The 24,825-nt window shown below is 37.3% G+C and overlaps 4 protein-coding genes across 8 annotated transcripts in view; 3 read left to right on the forward strand and 1 right to left on the reverse strand.

Moving 5' to 3' along the window:
- Positions 1-11,063, forward strand: part of LOC117298842 (E3 ubiquitin-protein ligase TRIP12-like) — a 36,729-nt gene extending 25,666 nt beyond the window's left edge. For 2 of the 3 annotated variants that reach the window (XM_033782190.1, XM_033782189.1), the window contains 16 exons: positions 269-463; positions 869-1,057; positions 1,309-1,508; positions 1,898-2,097; positions 2,680-2,831; positions 2,977-3,119; positions 3,760-3,913; positions 4,075-4,173; positions 4,372-4,486; positions 5,600-5,754; positions 6,084-6,248; positions 6,527-6,691; positions 7,062-7,175; positions 7,344-7,438; positions 7,828-7,931; positions 8,208-11,063. In XM_033782190.1, the coding sequence (XP_033638081.1) occupies positions 269-463; positions 869-1,057; positions 1,309-1,508; positions 1,898-2,097; positions 2,680-2,831; positions 2,977-3,119; positions 3,760-3,913; positions 4,075-4,173; positions 4,372-4,486; positions 5,600-5,754; positions 6,084-6,248; positions 6,527-6,691; positions 7,062-7,175; positions 7,344-7,438; positions 7,828-7,931; positions 8,208-8,404 (2,442 nt within the window). In that variant the 3' untranslated portion in view covers positions 8,405-11,063. Of the gene's footprint in view, positions 1-268; positions 464-868; positions 1,058-1,308; positions 1,509-1,897; positions 2,098-2,679; positions 2,832-2,976; positions 3,120-3,759; positions 3,914-4,074; positions 4,174-4,371; positions 4,487-5,599; positions 5,755-5,879; positions 6,048-6,083; positions 6,249-6,526; positions 6,692-7,061; positions 7,176-7,343; positions 7,439-7,827; positions 7,932-8,207 lie in introns of those variants that run through there. The other variant, XM_033782191.1, reaches the window with a different exon arrangement.
- A 2,199-nt stretch (positions 11,064-13,262) lies between these two features.
- LOC117298595 (ficolin-1-A-like) lies at positions 13,263-13,631 on the forward strand. The gene has a single exon (XM_033781914.1). It carries the CDS (start codon positions 13,263-13,265, stop codon positions 13,629-13,631), a length of 369 nt encoding a protein of 122 aa, XP_033637805.1.
- Positions 13,632-14,633: 1,002 nt separating this feature from the next.
- Positions 14,634-20,754, reverse strand: LOC117298233 (dTDP-D-glucose 4,6-dehydratase-like). Its single transcript, XM_033781366.1, has 10 exons — positions 20,500-20,754; positions 19,960-20,026; positions 19,412-19,480; positions 19,112-19,202; positions 18,574-18,719; positions 18,190-18,392; positions 17,525-17,690; positions 16,830-16,891; positions 16,266-16,363; positions 14,634-15,560 (listed from the first exon to the last, which is right to left on the reverse strand). The coding sequence occupies exons 1-10, from the start codon at positions 20,565-20,567 to the stop codon at positions 15,436-15,438; spliced, it is 1,095 nt and encodes a 364-aa protein (XP_033637257.1). The 5' UTR covers positions 20,568-20,754; the 3' UTR covers positions 14,634-15,435.
- Positions 20,755-21,501: 747 nt separating this feature from the next.
- Positions 21,502-24,825, forward strand: part of LOC117298938 — a 42,181-nt gene continuing 38,857 nt past the window's right edge. Inside the window, exons 1-3 of one of the 3 annotated variants that reach the window (XM_033782322.1) lie at positions 21,502-21,660; positions 22,699-22,808; positions 23,865-23,923. The gene's annotated coding sequence lies outside the window, so the exon portion shown is untranslated. The remainder of the gene's footprint in view (positions 21,661-22,698; positions 22,809-23,864; positions 23,924-24,825) is intronic. The other 2 variants (XM_033782324.1, XM_033782323.1) reach the window with 2 other exon arrangements.

The raw sequence follows: 24,825 nt of genomic DNA on the forward strand, positions 1-24,825 counted from the left end.
CCCTCGCAGGTACCATTTATAACCCTGGATAAAGAGAAGCAATTATAGTAAACCATCTTGCTCAAAGAAGTGCCATGACCGGGATTCAAACCCCCACTCCAATGACTTAAACACCAGAACTTGAATGTGACGCTCTAAACCACTCGTCCATGACACAGTTGAGGCCCTGGCTCAGTACCCTTTTGCAAATTTTGAAAGTATTGATAATAATTGTTGGGGCAACTTTGAAACCAAACTGATGAATGTTGTACCTTTTCTGATATTGCAGTTGCCAGATTCCACACCAGTGCGAGTCCTTGATCACCTTGTTACTCCTCCATTCATTGCCTTGGTCAGTAAGATCAATGGATGTATCAATCACCTTGAACAGTTTCCGGTCAAAGTTCATGACCTCCCAGGTAGCAGCAGCTCTGGAACTCGAGGGTCACAAGCGCTAAAGTTCTTCAACACTCATCAACTAAAGGTGGGTGGAATCTTTATGTCATTTGTGTAACAAGAATAAATTAAATTTAATTCCATTCATTTCATAAATTTGAATATTCAGAAGAAACAAACAGGTAAGAATATTGTTGTCATTGTTCCGGTCCTAAAATAGCACTAACTTTATGCGCAAGTTTGAAATTGTCTGAGCGTTGTATCTTATATGAAATATTCAAGATATGCACACAACAAAGAAGCCACCAAGACAAAACAATTTTTCATGGAATGTTTTCTTTCCGATGCATTTTAGTCAAGGTACTTACGAGTCTGAATTTTTGAAGGGAAAACAAAGATAATTTTGTGCTCTTTCATTGCCAAAGTGACACCTAGATCTCTTACAGAATTTGTCCTTACAATATTTATTTTTCTTGATTGCTTTTCTTCTTAGTGTCAGCTACAACGTCACCCAGAATGCACAACTCTTCGACAGTGGAGAGGAGGACCAGTTAAGATTGATCCTCTAGCTTTAGTTCAAGCTATTGAGAGATATTTAGTTGTTAGGGGTTACGGCAGATTGAGAACAGAAGATGAGGATAGTGATGATGATGCGTCAGATGATGACATTGATGAGTCTCTGGTAAGAATTGTCTTACTTTTCTATTGTAAAATTGTTCAGAATGTGTTAATGTGGATTTATAACAATGTTTTCAACTTCTTTTAACTTGTAAAGTAACAGCAAGTGTTTTTTTCTCTTTCAATGTTCGTTTGTGTCTTTGCTTTGGGGAAGGTATCACTTTGTGGTGGAGACCTTTTTTCTGTATTAGAAGTGTTTTTTTTTCAATATGTGTGTACTTACATAACCCCCCTCTTGTGATTTGATCCCACCAGGCCGCAGCTTTCTCCAGCTCCAACATGAATATCAAACACAAATTGGAGTTTGTCATCAATGACCGTGTACTCCCTTACAATATGACTGTATACCAGTCTATTAAGCAGTTTGGTAATATGACAGAGGAGGACCGTGATACAGACGATGAAAGTAATCCCCTAGGAAGAGCTGGGATATGGATTAAAACTCATATTATATGGTTAGTATTAATTGGATGAAACTCATATTATATGGCCTTTTAGCACTTTACCCCAATCTACCTCGGCAAATGGGCATTCCCCCGGGATTAGCCACCCCTGCTCTGGAGTAGGGGTAAGCAGTAAAACCCGGGTATTCTTGAAACGTGCAATCAGAACCCCATGGAATAGGAACACAGTGTGAAAGTGTGACGGGGTAACCAAGGGGTAAAAAAGTCCAGGGGCCACCAAAGGGCTGTACTCCATAGGGATAAAAGATAGTGTGAAAATGGCTTTTGATGTATACTTGTCGACAATTCATACACATGCCTAACTGTGAATAGCACAACTTACTCTAGATTCTGTTTCTGTATGCCAACCTAATATCAACGTTCTGTATTCCAATCTCCAGGTATCGTCCAGCCAGTGAGAATGGCCCTGAAGCAAGCCTTATAACTCCCAAGTCAGCCACTACCAGCAGTAGCAATACAAGCACTAGCAGCAGCGGAGGTGGTGGTGGTGGTAGTGGGAGTAGCGTTACTAAGCGTGGTAAAGGAACCAGCTCCCACAAGGCTACTAGTAAGGCAAGGAAACATGATGAGCTGTGGCTTGGTAAGTTACTTATAGTAGTCAAGATGCTTAGAGAAACTCTGAATCCAATGAGGTTACTTTCTATCAAGACCAGGGCCCAATTTTATGGCACTGCTTACCGCCGAATTCTCGCTTACTATCACTATTCCCCAATCACTGTACAAGCACTGAATTTATGTGCTAGCTACGTAGGTGAAGAATGTATACACGCACAAGCAAAATTTGCCTGCTAACCTGTGAAATACGCTTGACATAAGTGCAGAATTCACTGCTTCCGTAAGCGCTGATTCTTAGGTAAGGAGAGCTATGAAATTGGGTCCCGACATGTGCTCTGTATGAATGATAGCGTAATAACATCAGTCAGTGTACACACTGACAGCATTCCTTGATTATAAAGAATCCCAGAATATTGATTTAGATGATTGAGTGCCCAATGCTAATACAATCCAAGATGCTGAGCACCTTAAAAAAAAAAATTATAAAAAACTTCCTGGAGAAGATTCTTAAAGATTCATTCAGATTGACACATTTACGTAACATAAACAACACTCAAACATGTCTTTGTAATGAAAGAATGTTATGTCTTTCTTCCCTTTCAACCAGATGGAATCTGCCCTGCCGTTGTCTCGCCATTAGATCTCTACCTCACGCCAAAGCTACCTGGTGGTGTGGTCATAGATGACCCATCAGTTGAGGCTGTATCCCTGCTTAGGGTACTCTATGGTCTCTGTAAACACTGGAATTGCCTCTATGATGTAAGTCGCTGTCTAATAGTCCAAATATCAAGACTTTGGTTCGTCCACTTATTTGACAACGCCCTCCTCATAAGGCTTTCATTTGCCTCTCATTTGTAAGACTGCACACCACTAATTACTATAACTGTATTTTGTTTGCTCATAGGGAGCCTTGCCCCAACCTGCCCTTAGCCCAGCTGAATTGACCAACAGCAAGCTAACAGCCAAAGCAGCTAGACAGCTTCAAGATCCTCTAGTTATCATGACAGGAAATCTACCATCTTGGCTCAACGCTGTGGCGAGAGCATGGTGAGTCGCTGCAGAGTTTGCCCTTTATCCTTTGGCTCTTACTATTAACATCTGAATTGCTTGAAAAGCAAGGAAAATTTTACCACGTAATACCTATCCTAAAGGACTTACACTGGCTACCAATTGAGACTCGGAATTTAGTACAAGATTATGCTGCTCGTGTACTGATGTCTAAATGACTGTGGTCCAGCATACTTGACCAACCTACTGACCTTCTACAAAACAACTCATAACTTGTGCTCCAGTTCGGACAAATCTGCATTATCCATTTCTAGAAGCAAACACAGTTGGGGTGGCCGCGCCTTTTCTTTCACAGCCCTAGGATTTGGAACAGTCTTCCTAACGACATCAGACAATCACCTTTTAAAGACATCACTCAAATCTCACCTATTTACAAGAGCTTACTGTACAGCATCATGAGCATGGATTGTTGGAAATATGCCGCCTCAAAAATGTTAGGATTGATTGATTGATTGATTGATTTCTTACATGGCAATCATGCCTGCCTTTGCATGTATTCTTTTTTATATCAATTTAAAAGCTGTGTTTGAATGTTCACTTTACTACCTTTCTGTTCTAAAAGAACAGAAATTTCGAAACAAGAAACATTTAACACTTTTATTTGCCATTGTTCTTGCAGTCCTTTCCTATTGCCTTTCGACACACGTCAGATGTTGTTTTATGCGACTGCGTTTGATCGTGATCGCGCCATGCAACGCTTACAAGAGAATAATCCAGATATGAATACGTCTGACTCTAATGAACGAGTCGCTCCAAGACTGGACCGGAGAAAGGTAAAGTCATGTTTTAAAAGATTTATTTTCTTCTTAATCGTTTATGAGAGATCGCCTAACAAGACATTACTTCAGTCAAACTACTGAATTATACTTACAATTGTTAAGGTTTTGTGCAAAAGTCTGAATCTGTTTTTTTCTTTTTGTTCTTTTCCAAACAGAGAACAGTATCCAGAGATGATCTTTTGAAGCAGGCAGAGACAGTGATGGATGATTTGGCTGGATCTAGAGCCATCTTAGAAATCCAATACAGTAATGAGGTAAGAAAGAATGAAGCATGTAAGATGGACTTCTTGTAAATGATGAAACGTGTCTCAAAGCTAGAGAACAATCCCATGACTGACAATGTCATTAGAGTATGGTGCTCTCGTTTGGAGCTCAAAAGAAACTTGCTCATTGGTCCATCCAGTTTACGATATTGGAAAGATATAAACCTCTGTTATTTCTTTCTTTCTAAGGTTGGCACTGGCTTAGGTCCAACCCTGGAGTTCTATGCATTAGTATCCCAGGAGCTTCAACGAGCCGATCTTGATTTGTGGAGAGGTGATCATGTAGTGCTACCTGAGGCTAAGGGTGAGTACATGCTTTCATCTATGTCAAAGAGGATGTGATCTTCATGAAACCATACAACTCTTAAGATAATAAAAAATGTGTTTGCGGTGACACCACAAGGTATTTCTGATTATCCTACCACCATGAAAACCTTTAGTTATATGTAACTCCTTAGATTTTGTGTCAATATTTCATTTTGAACCTTTTTATTGTATCTGTGACTTCTTATCAATGTGTAATCATGTTCCTTTACCACACTGATGCTTTCCCTTATTTTATTTTGTGTATTTAATCAAGAATTGTTGTATTATTTAATGCCAAGTGCAACCTCATGCAATCTGTTTGGTTTTAAGCTTTTGTTAACTTGTCTTTGATCTGTGCTATATTTGGTTCTTGTCACACTGTGAAGATTGAGTTTGAAGTTAACTTATTCTTTTTATGTTGCCTCATAACTTGTCTTTGATCTGTGCTATATTTGGTTCTTGTCACACTGTGAAGATTGAGTTTGAAGTTAACTTATTCTTTTTATGTTGCCTCATAACTTGTCTTTGATCTGTGCTATATTTGGTTCTTGTCACACTGTGAAGATTGAGTTTGAAGTTAACTTATTCTTTTTATGTTGCCTCATAACTTGTCTTTGATCTGTGCTATATTTGGTTCTTGTCACACTGTGAAGATTGAGTTTGAAGTTAACTTATTCTTTTTATGTTGCCTCATAACTTGTCCTGTTATCACACTGTCATTTATTGATGTTTATGCTTTGAGACTCATTTTTAATATTGTAATTTGTTAATTAATATTTATAGTGTTAATCTCTGAGATTTTAGGCTTCTTTGTTAAATTGTAGTGTTTCAAATCATGCTTATTATAATATGAGTAGACTCTTTACTTGGCCTTTTGTCTGTTTTTTAATTGTTTTTTGAGTAGTCAAATTCAATTCGGCCTCTGCCTATGACTTTTGTAATATTTGTTTAATCAACCAATAAACTCAAGTCTCTGGCTGTAAGCATTCTTAATTATCTTATTGTTCAGGCTTAGTTTTCCTTTAAAGAGATCTTCAGGTACAGACTAATTTCTGATGTTAGTGGATTGTGAAGCATTGTCTGAATTAATAAGAATCTTATCTTAACCCAGGTGCCCAAGCTGGAGTAAAGTACGTCCACTGCTCCCATGGTCTCTTTCCATCACCGCTAAGCCGGACTGCAAAGACAGTCCAAGTCAATAAAATCAAAGCCAAGTTTAGATTTCTAGGGAAGTTCATGGCCAAAGCCCTGATGGATTCTAGAATGGTGAGTTGAAGTGATATCATTGTGGCATTTGTGGAAGATAATTGTTAAGTTGCACAGAATGTGTGTATTCAGCTGTATTGTTCAAGTGGGGTTTGCTAATTACTAGTTCCGTATTCTCTTATTAGATTGATATACCACTGAGCCTACCATTGAGTCAGTCGCTAATTACTAGTTCCTTATTCCCTCTTGTTAGATTGATATACCACTGAGCCTACCATTGAGTCAGTCGCTAATTACTAGTTCCTTATTCCCTCTTGTTAGATTGATATACCACTGAGCCTACCATTGAGTCAGTCGCTAATTACTAGTTCCTTATTCCCTCTTGTTAGATTGATATACCACTGAGCCTACCTTTCTTCAAGTGGCTTCTGGGTAAATCCGAGTCACTAAACTCCTATGATCTTCAATACATCGATCCCGTCTTGGCGAGATCCTTCTACCAACTTGAGGAAATAATGCAACAGAAGAAGAAACTACTTGAAGACAGCTCACATGTAAGATTCACTTTTCTTGTTACATCTTCATAAAAGTTCCTAAATAATTTCTCAAGTTGATGTGTTGCCATTTTCAAAAGTTAAAGATTTGCATTAAGTGTGACTTACTGTTTAGCACGTATAGCCCAATGTCTTAAAAAGCCTGTTAGCACGAAAACTTGCTTAACACAAAAACGTTTGCTTAGCAAATATAGATTACTAGGCAGAGCACATGTGAGAGGGCGCCCTACTACACTGATGTCCTTTAACAATCTCTATTTTATTATTTCTGAACCCAGACGCCAGCCAGCCTCCAGCTAGCTCTAGATAGTCTGACTATCGATGGAAGCTCAGTGGAAGATCTCGGTCTGGACTTTACTCTCGCTGGTTATAGTCACATCGAGTTGAAGAAAGGTGGAAAGGATTTGGTGGTGACCATTCATAATCTAGAAGAATACCTAAGGGTAAGTTGTTCATCTTAAATATCATTGAGCTTGTCTTAAAGAATGTACATATTGGATAAAAGAAACAAAACCTAGTTAATTTCTTAATGAGAAAAGGAGCAGTAAAGATATTGGGTGAGTTTACTTTGTGTAGGTTTCTGCAAAGAATAGAAAGATGATGATGATATTGACTCATTTATCACAATGTGATGCTCAGTTTAAATTCATATTATTTCAGGCTGTTGCTATGTCACATGATACAAGTTAGATCTCTGCACTTCAGTATAAGTGCGTAAGAGACGGCAAGAATGCTGAACACTTTTGTTTTCCAATTTAATTTGTGACCCCTTTTGTCAATGGTTTCACCTTTTGTGTTGTATTACTCTTACAGCTTGTGGTCCACTGGACTCTTGTAGAAGGGGTGTCCAGGCAGTTTGAAGCCATGAGGGACGGGTTTCAGTCAGTCTTCCCTCTGTCCAATCTACAGAGCTTCTATCCTGAAGAGGTAAGACATAAATTACTACGGTTGACGAGCAAATAATTTTAATACCATGCTCAGTTTAAGAACTTCTAAATACTTTGTATAAGACCATCAATAAGCGGTTACTATACATCAAGGTTCTATGTTTTGAACATTCTTTGACTCACTGTCTGTTTCTCTGTTTTCTTGTAGCTGGATCAAATGTTTTGTGGAAACAGCAGTGAGCCGTGGGATATCAAGACGTTGATTGAATGCTGCCGTCCAGACCATGGCTACACTCATGACAGGTCTGTTATCCTCTCTATGGTTGGGCTATAAATTACAATTTTACTATCTGTTACTCCATCATCATGTCTACACATTGTATACCTTAAAACAGGCCCCAACTGCACTCTTGAATGGGAACAGCATTTTTCTTCTGGTAATGAGCACTCTATGAAGAGAATCTAAAACTTTTGAAACTTTGCAAAGGGCACCACAGTTAAAGCACAGGGCACCCACAGTTGGTGCCGTGGATTATTTTTAGGCCTGTTTCAAGGTATTGTATTATGGTTTAAAAAACTTCACATTTCGTTGCCAGGAATGTCATTTATGAAAGATATGAAGCAATATAATTTAAACTGATATGTTATTATAATTGTTATTGTTATTATTTTTGTTGTTGTTACCCTGACAGCCACGCAGTTAAATTCCTGTTTGAGATTCTTGCGTCGTATGACCCCCAACAGCAAAGACAGTTTTTGCAGTTTGTTACCGGCAGTCCCAGACTACCAGTTGGGGGTAAGTTTACAGGAAACCTCTAAAATATTTTGATTCTCGTAACCCCTGTCTTTTATTTTTTTGTCTCATATTTTTTTGTACAGCGCTTTGATCTTTTTGTAAAGTGCTGGATTATTATTTATTTTTTTATTAACTCAAAACTGACCGGAAAGATCAAATGATTATCTCAAAGTATTGGAATGAAATTGGAACACAAAACTTTGGAATGAATGTTGAAACCTTTTTAAAACTTATCTTATGATTCTTTTTATTTTTTTTCGTTTTTTTATTTTCTAGGTTTCAAGGCACTCACACCTCTTCTGACCATCGTCCGTAAAACCTTTGAGGCTACTGAGAATCCAGACAACTTCCTGCCATCCGTCATGACGTGCGTCAACTACCTGAAACTACCGGACTACAGCTCTTCTGAAATCATGCAGATTAAACTCCGCCTAGCTGCTGAAGAGGGACAGCTCTCTTTCCATCTCTCATAACGAAGGTGGAATAACGACGTTTTTACGTCCCAGACTTGTTATCATTCAAGGCTGTCCTCACGTTGAGAGCCAATATTGCTGCAAGGAGAGTTTGCTTGAATTTGTTTATTGAGTTTTGTTTTTGCTGCATTGTTGCAGAGAATTTGGATTTATTTTGAGTTTAGGATGTCGGCTTATCATGTCCAGACAAATGCTGTGTCACGTTCTTCAAGCGCATTGTCAGGCACTGGATGTAACTACTCTTAAATCTTGTGATGGTGATTCAAGAATCTTTGCTCAAGAATTGGAGATTTTTCATTGGAAGTGCAGTCCTTCATTAACCACTGCTGGAGTTGGAAACAGCAGAATAGAAGTTTACGTTTATTGGCATTAAACAAAACTGGTCTTGAACAAAGTAACTAAGAATTGCTGATATTTTTGTTTGATTAATTTGCAACGTTGGACTTTGATCCAAAGGGACATTATTCTTTGTAAAGCATCAGAAGGCTTGTATTTAGTTGAGCATAAATCAATGTAATGTAAGATAGAAACGAAGACTGCTCGGATTAACAACGATTCTTAAAGATTGATGTTACGAAGTATTCTTATGCACTTCAACCCACAGGCTTCAGAAACGCCAAAAAGCCAACAAACTTGTTCATTAGGATGTAATGTCACTGACTGCAAGGATATCATACCAAAAAAGGACCTTAAATTTGCTGAAGAGATTCAGTCTTCATGAATTTATACCTCGGCACAGAGGATCCGCAAATGTCATCATCAAGCATTGATATTATAAATAAATGAAGTTACTCCACTGTCCTGCTGGCTGAGGGAAGGCTTAGTAGAACCCTTGGCGCTAACATGACTAGGATCTGTTCCTTGACGCTAACCTGCACTAAGATCTGTTCAACCACTTTTGAGAATTATTTTTGTGCAGAGAACATTAATTTGATTTACTGTTCCAGATTGATCACCCTAGCTGTTGGAATTCCTTGTCCCTAATTTTCTCTGGACTATTTTCGATGTCGGTAAAGCCTTTCCTTTTAATACGGACTGTGATTTTTGCGAGTCCATGATGTTCAAATACACCGCATTGCTGATTCCCAAATAAAAGTAGGTCCTTCTCTTGCTTAGAAGCCCTGACACTTACACACTATCCTTCGTTAAGAAATGGAACCCATTGCTGCTTGACACTTACACACTATCCTTCGTTAAGAAATGGAACCCATTGCTGCTTGACACTTACACACTATCCTTCGTTAAGAAATGGAACCCATTGCTGCTTGACACTTACACACTATCCTTCGTTAAGAAATGGAACCCATTGCTGCTTGACACTTACACACTATCCTTCGTTAAGAAATGGAACCCATTGCTGCTTGACACTTACACACTATCCTTCGTTAAGAAATGGAACCCATTGCTGCTTGTAAGATTTTATTAAAAGAAGGTCTTATCCAAGAGCGATTATCCCCGTCAGCAAAGTTTGATTTTTAAAGACATCCATTCCAAGGAAGCTTAACTTATCAACTGCTCAGTTGTAGGGATTTTAAGGTCGTTGATTGGTTTGAACGTTGTGGTAATTTCACCTGAGTGTAGAATCCATCCTTCGTTTTATGACCACCTTCGTCTAATTAGTCCTTCTTCATATCGGAGGCAAAATATCGCACAGAGTCGTAGATTAAATTCCTTTAAAAGAGTTGATTGAAGGTTTATTTATTGCATCAAACCAACATTTACATGTATAAGGAGACATGATGATGATTTGTTTCGCGAGTTTTAGTTTGGTGTGGAAGTTTTAAGGAATAAGTGTTTATAGGATTCTTTGGGTTTATGATTTTGACCAACTTTGAATCGATGCTTTATCAGAACTGTGTTGATTCGGTTTGATTTGTGTTCTTGATTTCTTCACAAGTTGAGTAACGGATTAAATTAGACTAAATTGGTGTAAACTCGGCCTAAGGCTTGATCTAGTTATGAAACAAGGTCTCCACGCATCCACTCATTAACATAAGGATTTATTTTTAAAAATTAAAAACAAAATTAATCTTTAAACAAAAGTGTAACATGAAACAAATATTAATAACAAATCAAGGGATAATCATAAAATAAAAATAGAAATGATCTTTGTACATAAAGGGAAAACACTGATGGAAATAGTGTGCTAATGAAGAAGAATTAAAAACTGCAAATCGTAAAATGTTTGTAAAGGCTAATTGAGGAAACTTTAACTAAGGGTAACAAAACTGATTATAAATGTTAGCTTGGGATCTTAAGCCATGCAATTTGTATTGAACAAAAAACTTTAACGTGTATATCTAAACGTAAGAGATTGTGTAACATTAAGGCATATTATTTACACTGTTTGTACAGCAGAAACATTAAGAGCTTAACTGTTTATATCGGCCATTGTCTGTCTGTCCGTCGGGCTGTCTGTCTGTCAGGCTGTCTGTCTGTCTGTCATGCCAAAAGTATGCTGATGGTATTCTCAATTGGGTGTGGGAAAGGGGTTATATTTCTACCATTTTGTTTCTACAAAAATGACCAAGGTTGAATCATACCATTGCTTTATCTCAAAAAACTCAATAATAGAGTAAATTGCTTTTTAGTGAACGTTTGGCAATAGTTTATGGGGAAACGGGGATTATTTTAACAAAAAGTTGCTTTTTAAGTTATTTTTTTTATAACATTGGCATTTCAAGAATCCAAGGGCAAGTGTTTAAGTTATGTATTATTTAATCTTAATGAAGATGAATATGTTGTTGTTTGTTTGGATATAGGTAAAGCATTGGTACCTGTTCATCAATACTGCCATACAACTTGTCCAGCGGATTAGCAGTTTTTAAAGCCTCAAGAAAAATATAAATACTACAACTTACAATGATTGGACATGTTCTCTTTTCTTTTACAATTACAAAGTTGCATGTCAATCAGTAATAGAAACTTAAAACTTTCAGTTGAGTTGAAGATCTTGTAAGATTGATCTTAAAAAGATGAGATTTGTTTCTCAGTGGCTGGCTGTTTATAAGACATGATGTTACCAATGCTGCACCATGTATCTTAAAGAACACCTTTTGAGAAACCTAACTATTCGAGTCGTTCAACATGTAAGGCCATGTCACACGAGGCAATTTATAGGCAACCAGTTGCAGGCAATCTCCAAGATGAGAAATGCAACCAGTTGCAGGCAATCTCCAAGATGAGAAATGCAACCAGTTGCAGGCAATCTCCAAGATGAGAAATGCAACCAGTTGCAGGCAATCTCTAAGATGAGAAATGCAACCAGTTGCAGGCAATCTCCAAGATGAGAAATGCAACCAGTTGCAGGCAATCTCCAAGATGAGAAATGCAACCAGTTGCAGGCAATCTCCAAGATGAGAAATGCAACCAGTTGCAGGCAATCTCCAAGATGAGAAATTGCATTCACATTGGAATATTCCCGTGTTAATCTTGGGGATTGTAAGACATTGTTTGAAGAATGAGTTGAGTGCTTGGTTGCCTCCAAGTTGCCTCGTGTGACAAGGCCTTAAGACCAATATTTGGCGAAATCAAGTATTGACTACCTTTATTGTAAATAGTCTTAATAACAAAGTGTTGGAGCTGGCTGTAATGGCCCATCAACAGAGATTACTTGAAATGTCGGATGAGATGTCCAAATCTTGGTTTGTAAGTGGCATGTTTGATCTTGTTTATCTTCTTTACTTTATTAAAACTTATACCAATGTTACAGACTGGACACCTTGGCAATAAAAAAAACGCAGATGTACACTAAAAATATGGTTTGAAATGCTATTTATATGCATTGTCTTTATTCAAACTTTTTTTTAAAGGACCACAGTTTGTAACCCAAACTTTCCCTTTTTTATGGTATGTCCCTGCCCCCCTTTTTTTTTTGGGGGGGGGTATGTTTCTATATGGGTTTCGGCCCTATAGCCGAAACGCTTATAATTTTCGTCCGTTTCATTAATATTTTTAAAGGGTTTCTGTCTGGTAGCCGAAACGGCTATTTTTTTGTCCAGGTTTTTTAAAAGAACTATTTGGACGTTTGGACTAGATTTCTTTTAGAATCTGTTTTATTTGTTTCTGTGACACTGCATGTCTTCTCACTGTTTGTTATTACATGCTTGCAATTTGTGGTGTTAAACTATTCTATTTAAAGAGAGACGGCCTTGCATGGTTTAAAAAACTGTACGTCAATGCAGTTTATCCTGCTTTATATAATCTGGCAGGAAAGATGACATTTGTCTATTTCGGTCTTGTTTTTCTGTCAAGGACAATACTTTATGCCAATTGCCACTAGCACGATTCTATTGATCAGGGATTGCAACGTATTTTGTTTTTTGCGTGCTTCTGTAAATATCATCCAGTAAGACACAAATCCAACTTTTGTTTAACATTTATTTTGTAATACTTGGACGGAGATCCTATCCTTAACAAAGGGAAAGGGTTTATTACTAAGTATTGTCATGGTAACCAATATGTGTGTACCGAGAGGAGGCAGGGTGGTTTGGCTGACGATATCAAATGACGACAGAACAAATGATGCAACCATGGAGAAGACGGGATCTCACGTTGGCTCTCCCAAAAAGCTTTTGGAAAAACAACCATATCTTTTTATCTTATCACTGCAGTTAATGTTTCTTCAAACTGTGTGGCAAGTAACTGCACATCAGTCATGTTTCTAGAAAGAGAGTTTCTATCTGCCGAAAATAAAGAATTGCGGCAAGTTTCCTACCGGCAGACTGTTACACGATCACATGTTCAATGTGTGAGTTATTGCCATGCTGATCCTCAGTGCCTATCGGTCAATTACCACATTGACACTCACTTGTGTGATCAGAATAATGCTACCAGGGCTCGGTATCCTGACCGCTTCATGACACACTTTGGAAGTGTGTACTTTGATGCCGATATAGACACGCCTCTCCTCTCTCTGCCTGATCCCAAACCCTCTACACGACCCGATACACCAACCCCAATCCAGCCTCGTTACAGCAGTTGCAAGAAGCATCTTGAAGCAGGTCATACCGAGAATGGTATCTTCACAATATTTCCTGCTGGCTTTAGTGATGGTCTGAGGGTGTACTGTGACATGGAGACTGATGGCGGGGGATGGATCGTCATCCAGAGGCGTCAAGACGGTAGCGTGGACTTCTACCGCAACTGGGTCGACTATCGTGTTGGTTTCGGTGACTTGGACGGTGAGTTCTGGCTCGGGAACGAACAACCTCCGCGGTCTGACTGAAAATAAATCAGTAGGAATCTGGCAGATAAGGTTTGACTTCGAAAACTGGTTAGATGACACAGCCTGGTCGGAATATGAAGGTTTTCGTATTTCTGGAGAAAACTTTCGGCTCAACGTGGATTCTTACAACGATGTCTGCGCGTCGTACAAACACGATGGCATGATGTTCTCCACGGAAGACAAGCAAAATGATAATGACAAAGATGGTTGTGCCGTAAGATACCATGGGGCGTGGTGGTACAACGACTGCTTCAAGTGTAATCTAAACAGTAGGTACTACACACGTAGGATAACCATTGACGATAGTGAACGGGATTTTATTAAATGGAACACATGGAACAATAAAGATTCTCTGAAGACTTGTGAGATGAAAATCCGTCTTATTTCTTAAAAGCAAAACTTGTTAAGAACTATGTGCTATGGTCAGCGCGTATTATGTAGCCCACCAATATTAGTCGGCTGTAGAATGGCTCTCGTCTCGTTGTTGTTCGCCTTTTTGCAAAGTTAACTTTGGCCTACTTTTCAGGACAGTTTGTCCAAACAAAATTACAAATTAAAGTTCATTTTGCAGTGATTACCGAAGTTGCGGTTGTGACTTAAATTACTCAATAACGAATTTAAACAAGTCATCAAGTATGACCCACTTTTTGTTAAGAAACCCCTTATTTTAATCTGCAGAAATCAGCATTGTTTTTAATATCTCTGGCTCCATCCTCTTACAAAAATAGCTCCATTGTAGATAACTCACAAATTTAATCCGCTGGTGGGAATGCGCAAATTTAATCCTCAAACAAAATATCTCCTTTGTTAAGAATGAGAAAGTTTAATCCGACCAATAGCTCCATTGTGTGAAATGAGCAGCCTTTTTAATTACTGATTAAAATAAGAAGATTTATCGTGTGGCCAGAATTGACCAATAGTCAATCATGCATGGTGAATATGTCCATGGATCACAAACAAATAAACAAACAAACAAACAAACAAACGTCTTCACACTGAATGTTGTTTATCGAGTGATTTTATTGATCATGTATTTCACCCACTTTTCACCCAAAATTATCTTCAAACGAAGCAGGAAGTTTAAACATTACGCTCGAAATTACAAACAGGTGCACAAATGCCACTCTATCGATTAGAATAAATTTTAACCTAGTTATGTTTATTTCATTTTGAATTATTCTATAATAGTATATGAATGTTTATTATTATAAATGTTGTATGTAGATTCTGTTAACTCGAGTTTGGCCTGGACAATTGTTTGTATGAACTTATTTATTTCTGACTTTCTGTGCAACCCCTCGACCCCCCCCCCCTCCCTCCCAAGTTTAGTTTGCAGGCGACGCAAGACCACTGACGGATTTATAGTTAATTGCTAATAAAACAATGGATGTTTATAATATTGCATTTGAGACCTAGTGGTCATTAATTCATATTGCACTTTACATAGGCCACCCATTCTGGGGTTATTTAGCTCCAGAAGCACTAATTGATCCAAAAGGGTGTCCCTTCCTTGAAAGCAATTATTTGTACAAACAAGTTGCAAACATTTATCATTACATTTCAGTAATTATATCATAAAATGTCAAACCACTACTGCCCCTTTAAAGCTTACTGTTTTGATGTTTTTTTCTCCTTTGGTACCTTTATGGCTACCATCTTGTTTTGTCTTGATATTGCCAAAACGAGGCGTGAAGAGTCGGCAACCCCTTGACTATTAATTGTGGGCAATTAACTGAATGTGACATACCTATCTTGAGGGATAATGACAAAAATTATGTTAAAATCTATTATGTCTGTACATTCTCTACATTTCTGGTTCATCTCCCATGGATTCCGATGGTTCTTTCTCGCCCATGACGTTGGGAAATGGAACTAGCGCCCTCTCAGCCAAGTCGCCCCAATTCTGAAAGTTATCGCGATACCAGTCAACTGCAAAGAGAGACCAAATAATCATTTAATAGTTGTTAAATTTGCATACCCATAAACACCGACGTGTGTAACTCAGTACTTTCCCAGGTTCGGGGCGGGGGGGGGGGGCGGGAGGGTGGTTGTGGTATGATACTGCTCTAGAATTGCAAAGATTGTGGGTTCTAATCCCACCCGAGTAGTATTGTTTAGCTTTCAAAGCTAAAAGTTGACATCAGTTCTTGTAACTTAAGTATTTGAGGCACTGGACCAGTTTGGTAATTACTTAAAATTATATCAGCATAGAAAATTATTTGGTAACGAGCAACGGAGAGCTGTTGATTGTATAACACGTTGTGAGAAACGGCTCCGTCTGAAAGAGGTACATTCTTACTGAAATATTTGAATCTGAGAAAGACTTCAGGCCTGAAGCCTTTCTCTGGCATCTGAAAGCACACAAATTTGTGCAACAAGGATGTTTTTTCTTTTCATTATTCTCTTGCAACTTCGATGACCAATTGAGCCAAGATTTGCACAGATTATTATCCATGCATAGGTTGGGATACACCAAGTGAGAATCTGGTTTTGACAGTTACCAAAGGTGTCCAGTGCCTTGGAAGAATAAGCTTTTCAAAGTCAAAGTGTTCGTTAGTGTTTGCCAATTGGGGTAAAAAAAGAAGAATAAATAAATAAAATTGTTTAATCGTAATTTGTTAAGAAATGACTTACTGGTTATATCCAATCCTTTATCCCATGGCATCTTAGGGGACCATCCAAGGCTTCGTAGCTTGGATGAATCGATGGGATAATCCTTGTCGTTATGTGGTCTGCAAAAGAAAGGAATTAGTTAAAATATATCATCTAGGAAATAAGGATTCGACATGCACAAACTTCACTTTAAGAATTATTACTGTCAAGATATTCATGTGACCTTTGTTTGCATTCTTTGTATGTAGGCATAAAGAGGTTTGCTTCATTTAATGTTATTTGTTTACACTTTTACATCCGTATTTTCAGTTATTTTTATTCTCTTATTATCAACAAAACAAATACTCAATGAAGGCTAAAGTTAGTTATGGAAGTATTTTAGCTTCAAGAGCGATTTCCTTTACATGTCAACAAACTTTGCAAATCCCTTCGATGCAGTTTGTTTGAAAGAACGCCCTATCTTATTATAAACCCCCTTCACAACGCAATATTCAACACACATTTTTTCCAATCTGGAAGATCTAACTTATGACATTTTCACCTTTTACTTTTTAATGATTTCATTTGTAATGTCTGGTAACTGACCTATCCTTTACGTATTCCGTGTGTCCTTCCTCATTTTCTGCATCCTTCTTTTGGCCACGTATCTATATGAAAAAGAACCAGACTAGAGTGTTCATTGCTTGTCAATAAAAACTGCAATGCATCCTGACTGCAGCAGAAATTGAACAGAGTAAAACAGTCCTAAAAACGTGACGTTACCATATACGTCACAAATAGCATCATTAAGCATTCTGTTTGATTTTCTGGTAGGCAGGTTTATCATTATAAGAAGTTGTATACTTGAGATAAATTCCGCAGATAACTACTAAATGCTTTTTAGTAGTTATCACTAATCACTAATTTATTGAATCGTTTGGAGCACCCGCTGCTAAACATAGGGTTCGAACTGACTCTAGCTACCAGGCAATCTCGGTGGTCTAGTTGGTATGACACTGCGAATATTTAGTGTGTCTGTTTTAAACACTCTGACCCCCTCTTGGGTCATAACTGACCCGAGTGTTGGGTCTCTTCAAGGGCCTGACCTGATTCGGGTCAAGCTAATACGGAACATTTTTACAAATGAGATTTCAACTCGGATTCTGCTTCATTTTGATCCATAACTGGGTCTTTTTGACACATATTTCGGGTCATTATAAAATATTGGAGTCAGTCCCCTCTAGACCACCCAATCTGACCCGGTATTTTTAAAGTGAATTTTCCCTGTGAATTGTCCTCACCTTCTTAGTTAGTTGTTTAGCCAAATCATTGACACATATACGGAACTCTGTGCCAATGTTATAAATCTCTCCTACTTTGCCTTTATGTAGGACTGTCAGATAAGCTTCCACTGCATCCTGTATGTACATAAAGTTACGGGTAGGAGTTCCATCGCCGTGGATGCAACTATAAATATACCGGTATAAAACAAAGGTGATAATTCACTTCCTATACCAGCATTTTGTAAAACCCTTTTGATGTGTCATCCCACGCCTGTCGTCATAGTTTGTGTGTCGTTGTGATTTTGCTATTCACGCAACCAAGACGAGAAAAATACTGAAGCATAAAATTAAATTTACTGGCATTGCGTAGTATCACTTTGATATCATTTTGTAGAGGATGTCCCATAAAAGTACTAACAAATCTGTGTTTTGTATAATATTATAGATTAAAATTAAATGAATTACTTTTTATTCAATAAGTTTTCAAACATTCACAACAACAAAATTGTTTTATAAACAACAGATTGGTTGGCAAAATCTATCTACTTTCAAAGTGGGGCCTGCCTTTGAAAAATTGGCAAAATTCAAACTATATTTGTTGCCTAAAATGATTGATGGATAGTAATTGATGGAAGGCTGTAAACGTATGAACACCAAGAGTCTTTCCATTCTCACAATCTCACCATTTCTTTCCACGTAGAAGAAGTCCAATAAACTTAGGCACGACCTTCTCGGGGAACTGATGGGGGCCATAGACGTTATTTCCCCGTGTAATAATGACAGGAAAGCGGTACTTGTCGTAGTACGACTTGGCAATAATTTCACCCTGTGCTTTGGAGTCTGAGTACGGATTAGTTGGATTCAACGGTGCTGTCTCGTCTAATGCCTACACGGTAAATAGAGCAGGCATACAAAAACATGCATGTTAATAAAAAACAGCTTAAGATCTTATCTTGATCATTTCTTGAAGGTGGGAGTGAATACTTTAAAAGTTGAATGTTTGGGGCCTTCAGTTCAATCCTGCCGTAATAACCTAAATGAATAAATAATTGGTGATTGATTCTTACTACTGTGCTGTTTCCCCCGTACACCTCATCCGTACTGACATGAAGGAAGAGCGAGACGCCTCCATATTGCTTAGCCGTCTCAAGCAGCTTGCTGGTACCCTCAACATTGCTCTGAATGAAGTTATCCACACTCCGGAAGGAGTTATCTGTCGTCATACACAGGGAAAGTACAGACAGTTATATTATATTTTAGTACACAAACAGCACCGAGATTTTGGCGCCAGATGAAAGGGAAGATAAAGGTTGAGTTTTAGATGTGGGAGGAAAACCTCAGATGGGGGAAAACCCACACAATCAGGTAGGGACTGAAAACCCCAATTCACATGCAAGGCTTTAGTCTGGGGTGGGATTCGATCCGGGGTCCACAGACTCGTGAAAGGGGAAAAAACCCAAACTGAGACAACCTGATCCCCTCACTATAAAGTTATAGTGTAATTCTTTCCCTTTTCTTTATGACAAATATAAAACAAATCTCTAATTCAGTTGAAGTAATTTAAATGCATTAACTGCTGATTATACCTTAACTTGATTCACTTACCAACATGAGACTGAGCAGCAAAGTGTAAAACTGTATCAATCCGCTCTTGTTGGAAGACATCGCGTAGTTTGTCTTCGTCACAAAGGTCTCCCTACGCAAATAAATAATCCCAATTGTCAACCCTTGTACATTGAACACTTGCAAAAACTCCAACCCCCCAAAATGCCCTTCTTATTAAACATAACAATAAGTTTGGTTTTTGAACAAAGAAATAATTAGTTGGTGAATATTGGACTGTCGAGAGGTATAAGTTAAGTTTACATAAATATTAGGTCACAATTTTAGCAAATTGGTACTTACCTCTATGAATTTGTAGTTGGGCTTATTTGCTATCCGCTCGATGTTCTTTAGACATGAGCAATATTCCAACTGTAATGACAAACGAAAACAATGAACAATTTAAGAATATTCCCAATATACAGTTGTCTCTGTTCTAAAAGACCCCCCCCCCCATTGTATTACCATTGACCCCTTAAAAGCACGTCACATACGACTATGCCACGCCCACCATTTTAGAAGTCAAGAGACGTGTAAATTTCGCGTTGCCTAAAATCTGCATCACACCGTATACCCATGGAGGAAGAAATTCCTCCATGGTATACCTCAGAGGAATATTGTCCCAAAATGGCGCAATTTTGCTAGGATTTTCGATGATTTCAGTTCCAGGTAAAAATGTATAAAGTAAAATCGAGAAAAGTACATTGAATGACACTATTTCAGAAGTTGGGAGACACGTGTCATGGATATTTTTTCATTGATAAGCCATTAATTGAGGTTGAGAGATCGAAGTAGTATTTTCCCAATTTCTTGTATGAATTCAGAAACTCCGTTGAAGAAGTCAGATCTACCTTATCATAGTTTACGACGTAGTATGAAGGGTACCTCTCCACTAGGTTACATACTGTGTGACCTCCACTACAAACACAAAATAGAAAACAAAATTAAAAATTAAAAACAAATTATTTTAAATAAAAGTTTAGGTAGGGGCTATTCCCTGTCATTTCCGGCAATTAAACGGCCCTTTTCAACAGCGCGTTATGTCTTTAAATTTGGTAAAATGATATAGGGCAGTGAGGCTTCCGGTGGCTAAGAACAACTAAATAAAGAATTTAAACTTTTACATCCTTTTTTTCTCCAGAAGAAAATTCCACCCTCCTTCAAAACAATAAAGAAAACTGTTTGAATTCCTTCAGTCTATAGTGCCTTTTTGTAGTATAATTATTCTATGACAATAAAGGTGAATATAATTATTCTATGACAATAAAGGTGAATATAATTATTCTACTTTTTAATTTTAAGTCGCACTCATCCATAGCTAGAGAAAGAAACTTAATCACCAATATTTATAAAATATGTTTGTTCTCCAAATTGACCACCACCCGACTTACATGAAGCCAGCTCCTCCAGTTAGCAAAATCCTCTTGCGAAATAAACTTCCTTCAATTTCTGCCGACATAATGAGTGTAGTAAAAAGACAAAAATTTGATCCAAATCGAACTGAATAATCAACTTTATTCACTTTCCCGACGATGCGTTCATACAAACTATTGGCGTGATTTCTTAGAAGTGCTTGTTGAGTATCAATTCAGAAATAAAATGGCAGTAGAATGTATGTGGTTTATAATGAATTCCTCCAATCTGGACTATTTATTTAATTTTTCCGGTGTACCTGAGAAGTGCTGGTATGTGAAAACATAGAGTAAGGACAGAGAGGTGAAAACAACTGCTGAATATAATATTATATTAAACAACCCGTACATAAATTCTGTCTTATTATTGGTTGAGAGCGCGTCACATGATATGCCTACTTTTTTATTAGAAAACCGGGCAAGTGCGACCTGCAACAACCAGAGTATTATTCCAATGGCAACTCAAACACTATACCCATAGCATTCTTCAAGTGAACTCAGATAGCAACAGCCAACCTCCCATACAAACATTGGTTTAACGTTTATGAAAATGAATTGCACAAAATTAATCCAGAAATTGTGATTCAGTAACTAGCTGGTCATTGCTCAATCAGTAGTCAGCTTTGGGGAGTCGAACCCAAAACCTTGTAAATTGTAAGTCCTGCAGTCTTGAACTGATTCAAACAAAATAGCGCCACCGTGCGTCAAAGTTGTGTGCCTTTATTGGGTGGCATATTCATTTTTGTTGAAATTATGATAAATGCTTCACTGTTTTAACTCTGAAGTACATTTTTAAATTTCTGCTGAAAATTAATGGAAAACTTTCCTGCTGTCATTAAATTTCGTCATCAAAGACCGTTGGTCCATTCTTACTGGGATACCAACGCACCGTGTAGTGGATACCTATGCGCATGCACGCGAATGAACTACACGTTATAAAAAGAAAAAGTGGTATTATTTTCAAGTTCTCGTCTGCTTAGACCAACGAGTTTTGGTTTTGTGTTTATTGTTTTAGAATAGTAAAATACACCTGTGATGTCCAATTATCGTACTACACGAAGGATACGACGTATCAAATTGCACATGTTGGTAAAATGTTGAGCAGGAAATTTGAGAAAGTGAGTTTTATAGAAGAATTGGGTAAGACTTTCTCAGCACACTGTTCATGTTTAATGTTGGCCTATAATTCCGACAGGTGGGCTCCGTGATTGTCGTCAAAACAAGCTAATGCTGCCACCACTTACTAATTAAGTGCTGCCACCACTTACTAATTAAAAGGAATCTATGTTGAGTAAATTAGGCTACTAATTGTGTTCATGTTCATAACAAATGAAAAACTTGTGTCAGGTTTTGGACATTTTCAAAAGAAAAATTCATAATTTTATACACACAGCTGTAAATATGTTTTTTTCTTCTTCTCATAAACCATAATGAGTGAAAGAGAAAAATTTGCAAATAAATGTGGCAGCTTTCAAATAACTCCAATAATTCCAATAAAATAAAAACAATTCTTCAAGTCTGTTTAACATTGATGCTAAAATAAAGCATTCAGAAATATTAATCATTTCTACATCCTGAAAAGCTGTAACGGTTTAGTTTGATAGCAATGAAAGTGCATCCTTTGGTAATTTTGTGCTATATAAATCCAGTTGTTATTATTATTACATTGGTATTACTAGTTAGTCACCGTAAAAGGTTCACATGGTTGATACCAGTGAACTTCAGTTTTTTTTATTTAGTAAGCCCTCCCCTGATGTGTAGTGTTCCTAGATGAAGTAATCCAACAATGGTCAACCCTAACCTTAAAGAAACTCCTCTTAAAGGAATCATGGGGTAATGTATTCATACTTTGTGCTATACTGGTTTCTCTTTTGTGTAGGATTAAGAGCAATAGTTTGGACAGAAACTCCAGGGGGCAGTACTGGCTCTTTAATTGCTGTATGAAACCTTTTACAAAGTTTCTACCAAGTTTGTTTATGTACCACCGCTATACATGCAGATGACTAGAGCGTGATAGTTATAGCTCATAAAGTGACTTCATGTCTGAAAGGGTCAAACAAGTTTGTATCTTTTAATTTAAAGTAAACAATGATTTGTCAAACTTCAAACAAAAGTTGTTTTGAAATTTAAAGATTAAAATTTTTCTTGAAATTTAAAGATGTTTTTGTTATTCATTAGGAAAGATGTGACTTGCTGAATTATGACCTTTGACACATCCTAGAAGCTGCAAAAATGATGGCAACCAATCAAATGGCTTCATAATTCTGGCCCAATTTACCAATTCAAAGGTAAGAATTTGATGTAAAACTGTTTGGTTAAGATACTGTCTCAGAGCTATATAATTGTTTAAAGCCATTGGACACTTTCGGTAAACAGTATTGTCCAAGGCCCACACTTCGTGTATCACAACTTCTATATAAAATAACAAACCTGTGAAAATTAGGCTCAATCGGTCATCAGAGTCGGGAGAAAATAACGGGGAAACCCACCCTTGTATCCGCGCGTTTCGCCGTGTCATGACATGTGTTTAAAATAAATCCGTAATTCTCGCTAACGAGAATTGATATTGTTTTACTGTTTTCTCAAAAAGTAAAGCATTTCATGGAATAATTTTTCAAGAGAAGTATTTCACCACTACCTTCTGTAAACTCTGTAAGTTATTTGTAAATCTGTGACCTTTTTTTTTTCTGTACCGAAAGGGTCCAATGGCTTTAAAGATGCAAAAAATGGACTGATGTTTTTACTCCTTTCTTGAATGTTTAGTAAGGATAGAGACTCACCAAAGTTGGTGAGCAGTTTGCAACAGCTAATTCTATTGTTATCATTTTTAAAGATGTTATGTGCAAGAATCAAAGTTTTGTGTAATGTTATTAAAGAATGTCGATCATTACAAAACACAATTTTTTACTTTAAATGAAAAACTAAATTTAAGCAAATGGATATATGTCGGTTTTATTTGTTTTTACTCACTTCTACTGTCTAAAAACCTGACTTAACAATTATTTTTGGAGACCATTCAAAAAGTTTTGTCTGATTTTGAAGAAGACAAAATCTTATTGACAAACTGAAACTATAATAAAATCGGCACATACCAGACTTGTGACGTATGTGTTTTCTTAATATTTCTCAGATAAAAATGATTTCAACAAATTCCTAAATAGTGCAGTTTAACGCCAACCAAGGTTGGGTTTATAAAAAAAGGCCTGATGTTTTGCCATAACCCTTTCAGTGTTGTTAAACAGCTTGTGGTGCCATTGTGTTCGTGTTGGAATAAAATAGTGTGTGACTAAACCTACCCAAAGTAGGAGTTTATTCAATGAGCTCAAATCTCTTTATTTGCGTAGGCAGAAAACACAGTAATCACCAACGCACTTGGAAATGGACATGTTGAACTTTTAACATGGTAAGTGTTGATTAGATTTATACATCTAGTTTTAAAAAGATAAGAATTGCCAGTGTGTGATGTGTTCTGATCACTGTTACAGGTTTTGTGCAGAGTTCAACAGTTTAGCTTGGTTGAACACTAAACCGTTGAAGTGCCTAAACTTGGGTTTTAAATAGTTGAATGCTCACTTAATGCATGCCTTAACCATTACCAAGTTCACCTTTATAATCAGCAGTATTATACAAGAAACCTTTTATGATTTTAAAATTAAAGGTAGTTTTTTTGTTCATTTGAACTCGATAAAAAACGGATTACCAACCAAATTTGCAGGAAAAAGCAAACATCAGCTGAATACTAGTAACAAGCAATATATATGCTACAAATGGAAATTTGGTTGCTAATCCTGTTTTTATCAGAAAGAAATTTCATGCTAAGCAAATTTTTGTGCTTAGCAGCTCGATGAAATTGGGCCCAGGTCTGTGGCTGTACTAGAATTCTGATCTCTGATCACCCAGTTACATGCAACCCTGTACGCTCTCCGTAGGTTATCATACATAGAAAGGGTTTACGTGCAGTAGATAAAATGAGATTTCCTATCTTCTTGTACAGACACAGGTCTGCTTTGATAATGATGACACAGCCCAAAGCTCAACCTAAGACCATACTTGGGTCATCCAAGCAATTTTGTTGCTTTAGATATTCCTTTTTGAAAAAAACAAAGAAATTGATGTTACCTACAATGAAAATTTGTTAAACATACTTTAGCCAGAACTTGTTCCTAGCTTTTTCGTAGTATTTCCCTATTGTGAACACCTGAGCAATTCTTTTGAAGTTTTTTGGGGAGGATATTTCTCATTGAAAATATTTCTTGGAAGCTTGACAGTTGAAATTCCCAAACTCCATTGCTGTATGAAATATGC

Source organism: Asterias rubens, chromosome 13, assembly GCF_902459465.1.
Source record: "Asterias rubens chromosome 13, eAstRub1.3, whole genome shotgun sequence".
Taxonomy (NCBI): Eukaryota; Metazoa; Echinodermata; class Asteroidea; order Forcipulatida; family Asteriidae; genus Asterias; species Asterias rubens.

What these genes read in the sequence shown, in the direction of transcription:
- LOC117298595 (XM_033781914.1), top strand. Translation starts at nt 13,263, where the DNA reads ATGACACACTTTGGAAGTGTGTACTTTGATGCCGATATAGACACGCCT.
- LOC117298233 (XM_033781366.1), bottom strand. Translation starts at nt 20,567, where the DNA reads ATGTCGGCAGAAATTGAAGGAAGTTTATTTCGCAAGAGGATTTTGCTA. An exon ending in ACGTCGTAAACTATGATAAG is followed by an intron (nt 19,481 to 19,959) that starts GTAGATCTGACT and finishes TTGTCATTACAG; the next exon opens with TTGGAATATTGCTCATGTCT. An exon ending in ACGGGGGAAACAGCACAGTA is followed by an intron (nt 18,393 to 18,573) that starts GTAAGAATCAAT and finishes TTTACCGTGTAG; the next exon opens with GCATTAGACGAGACAGCACC.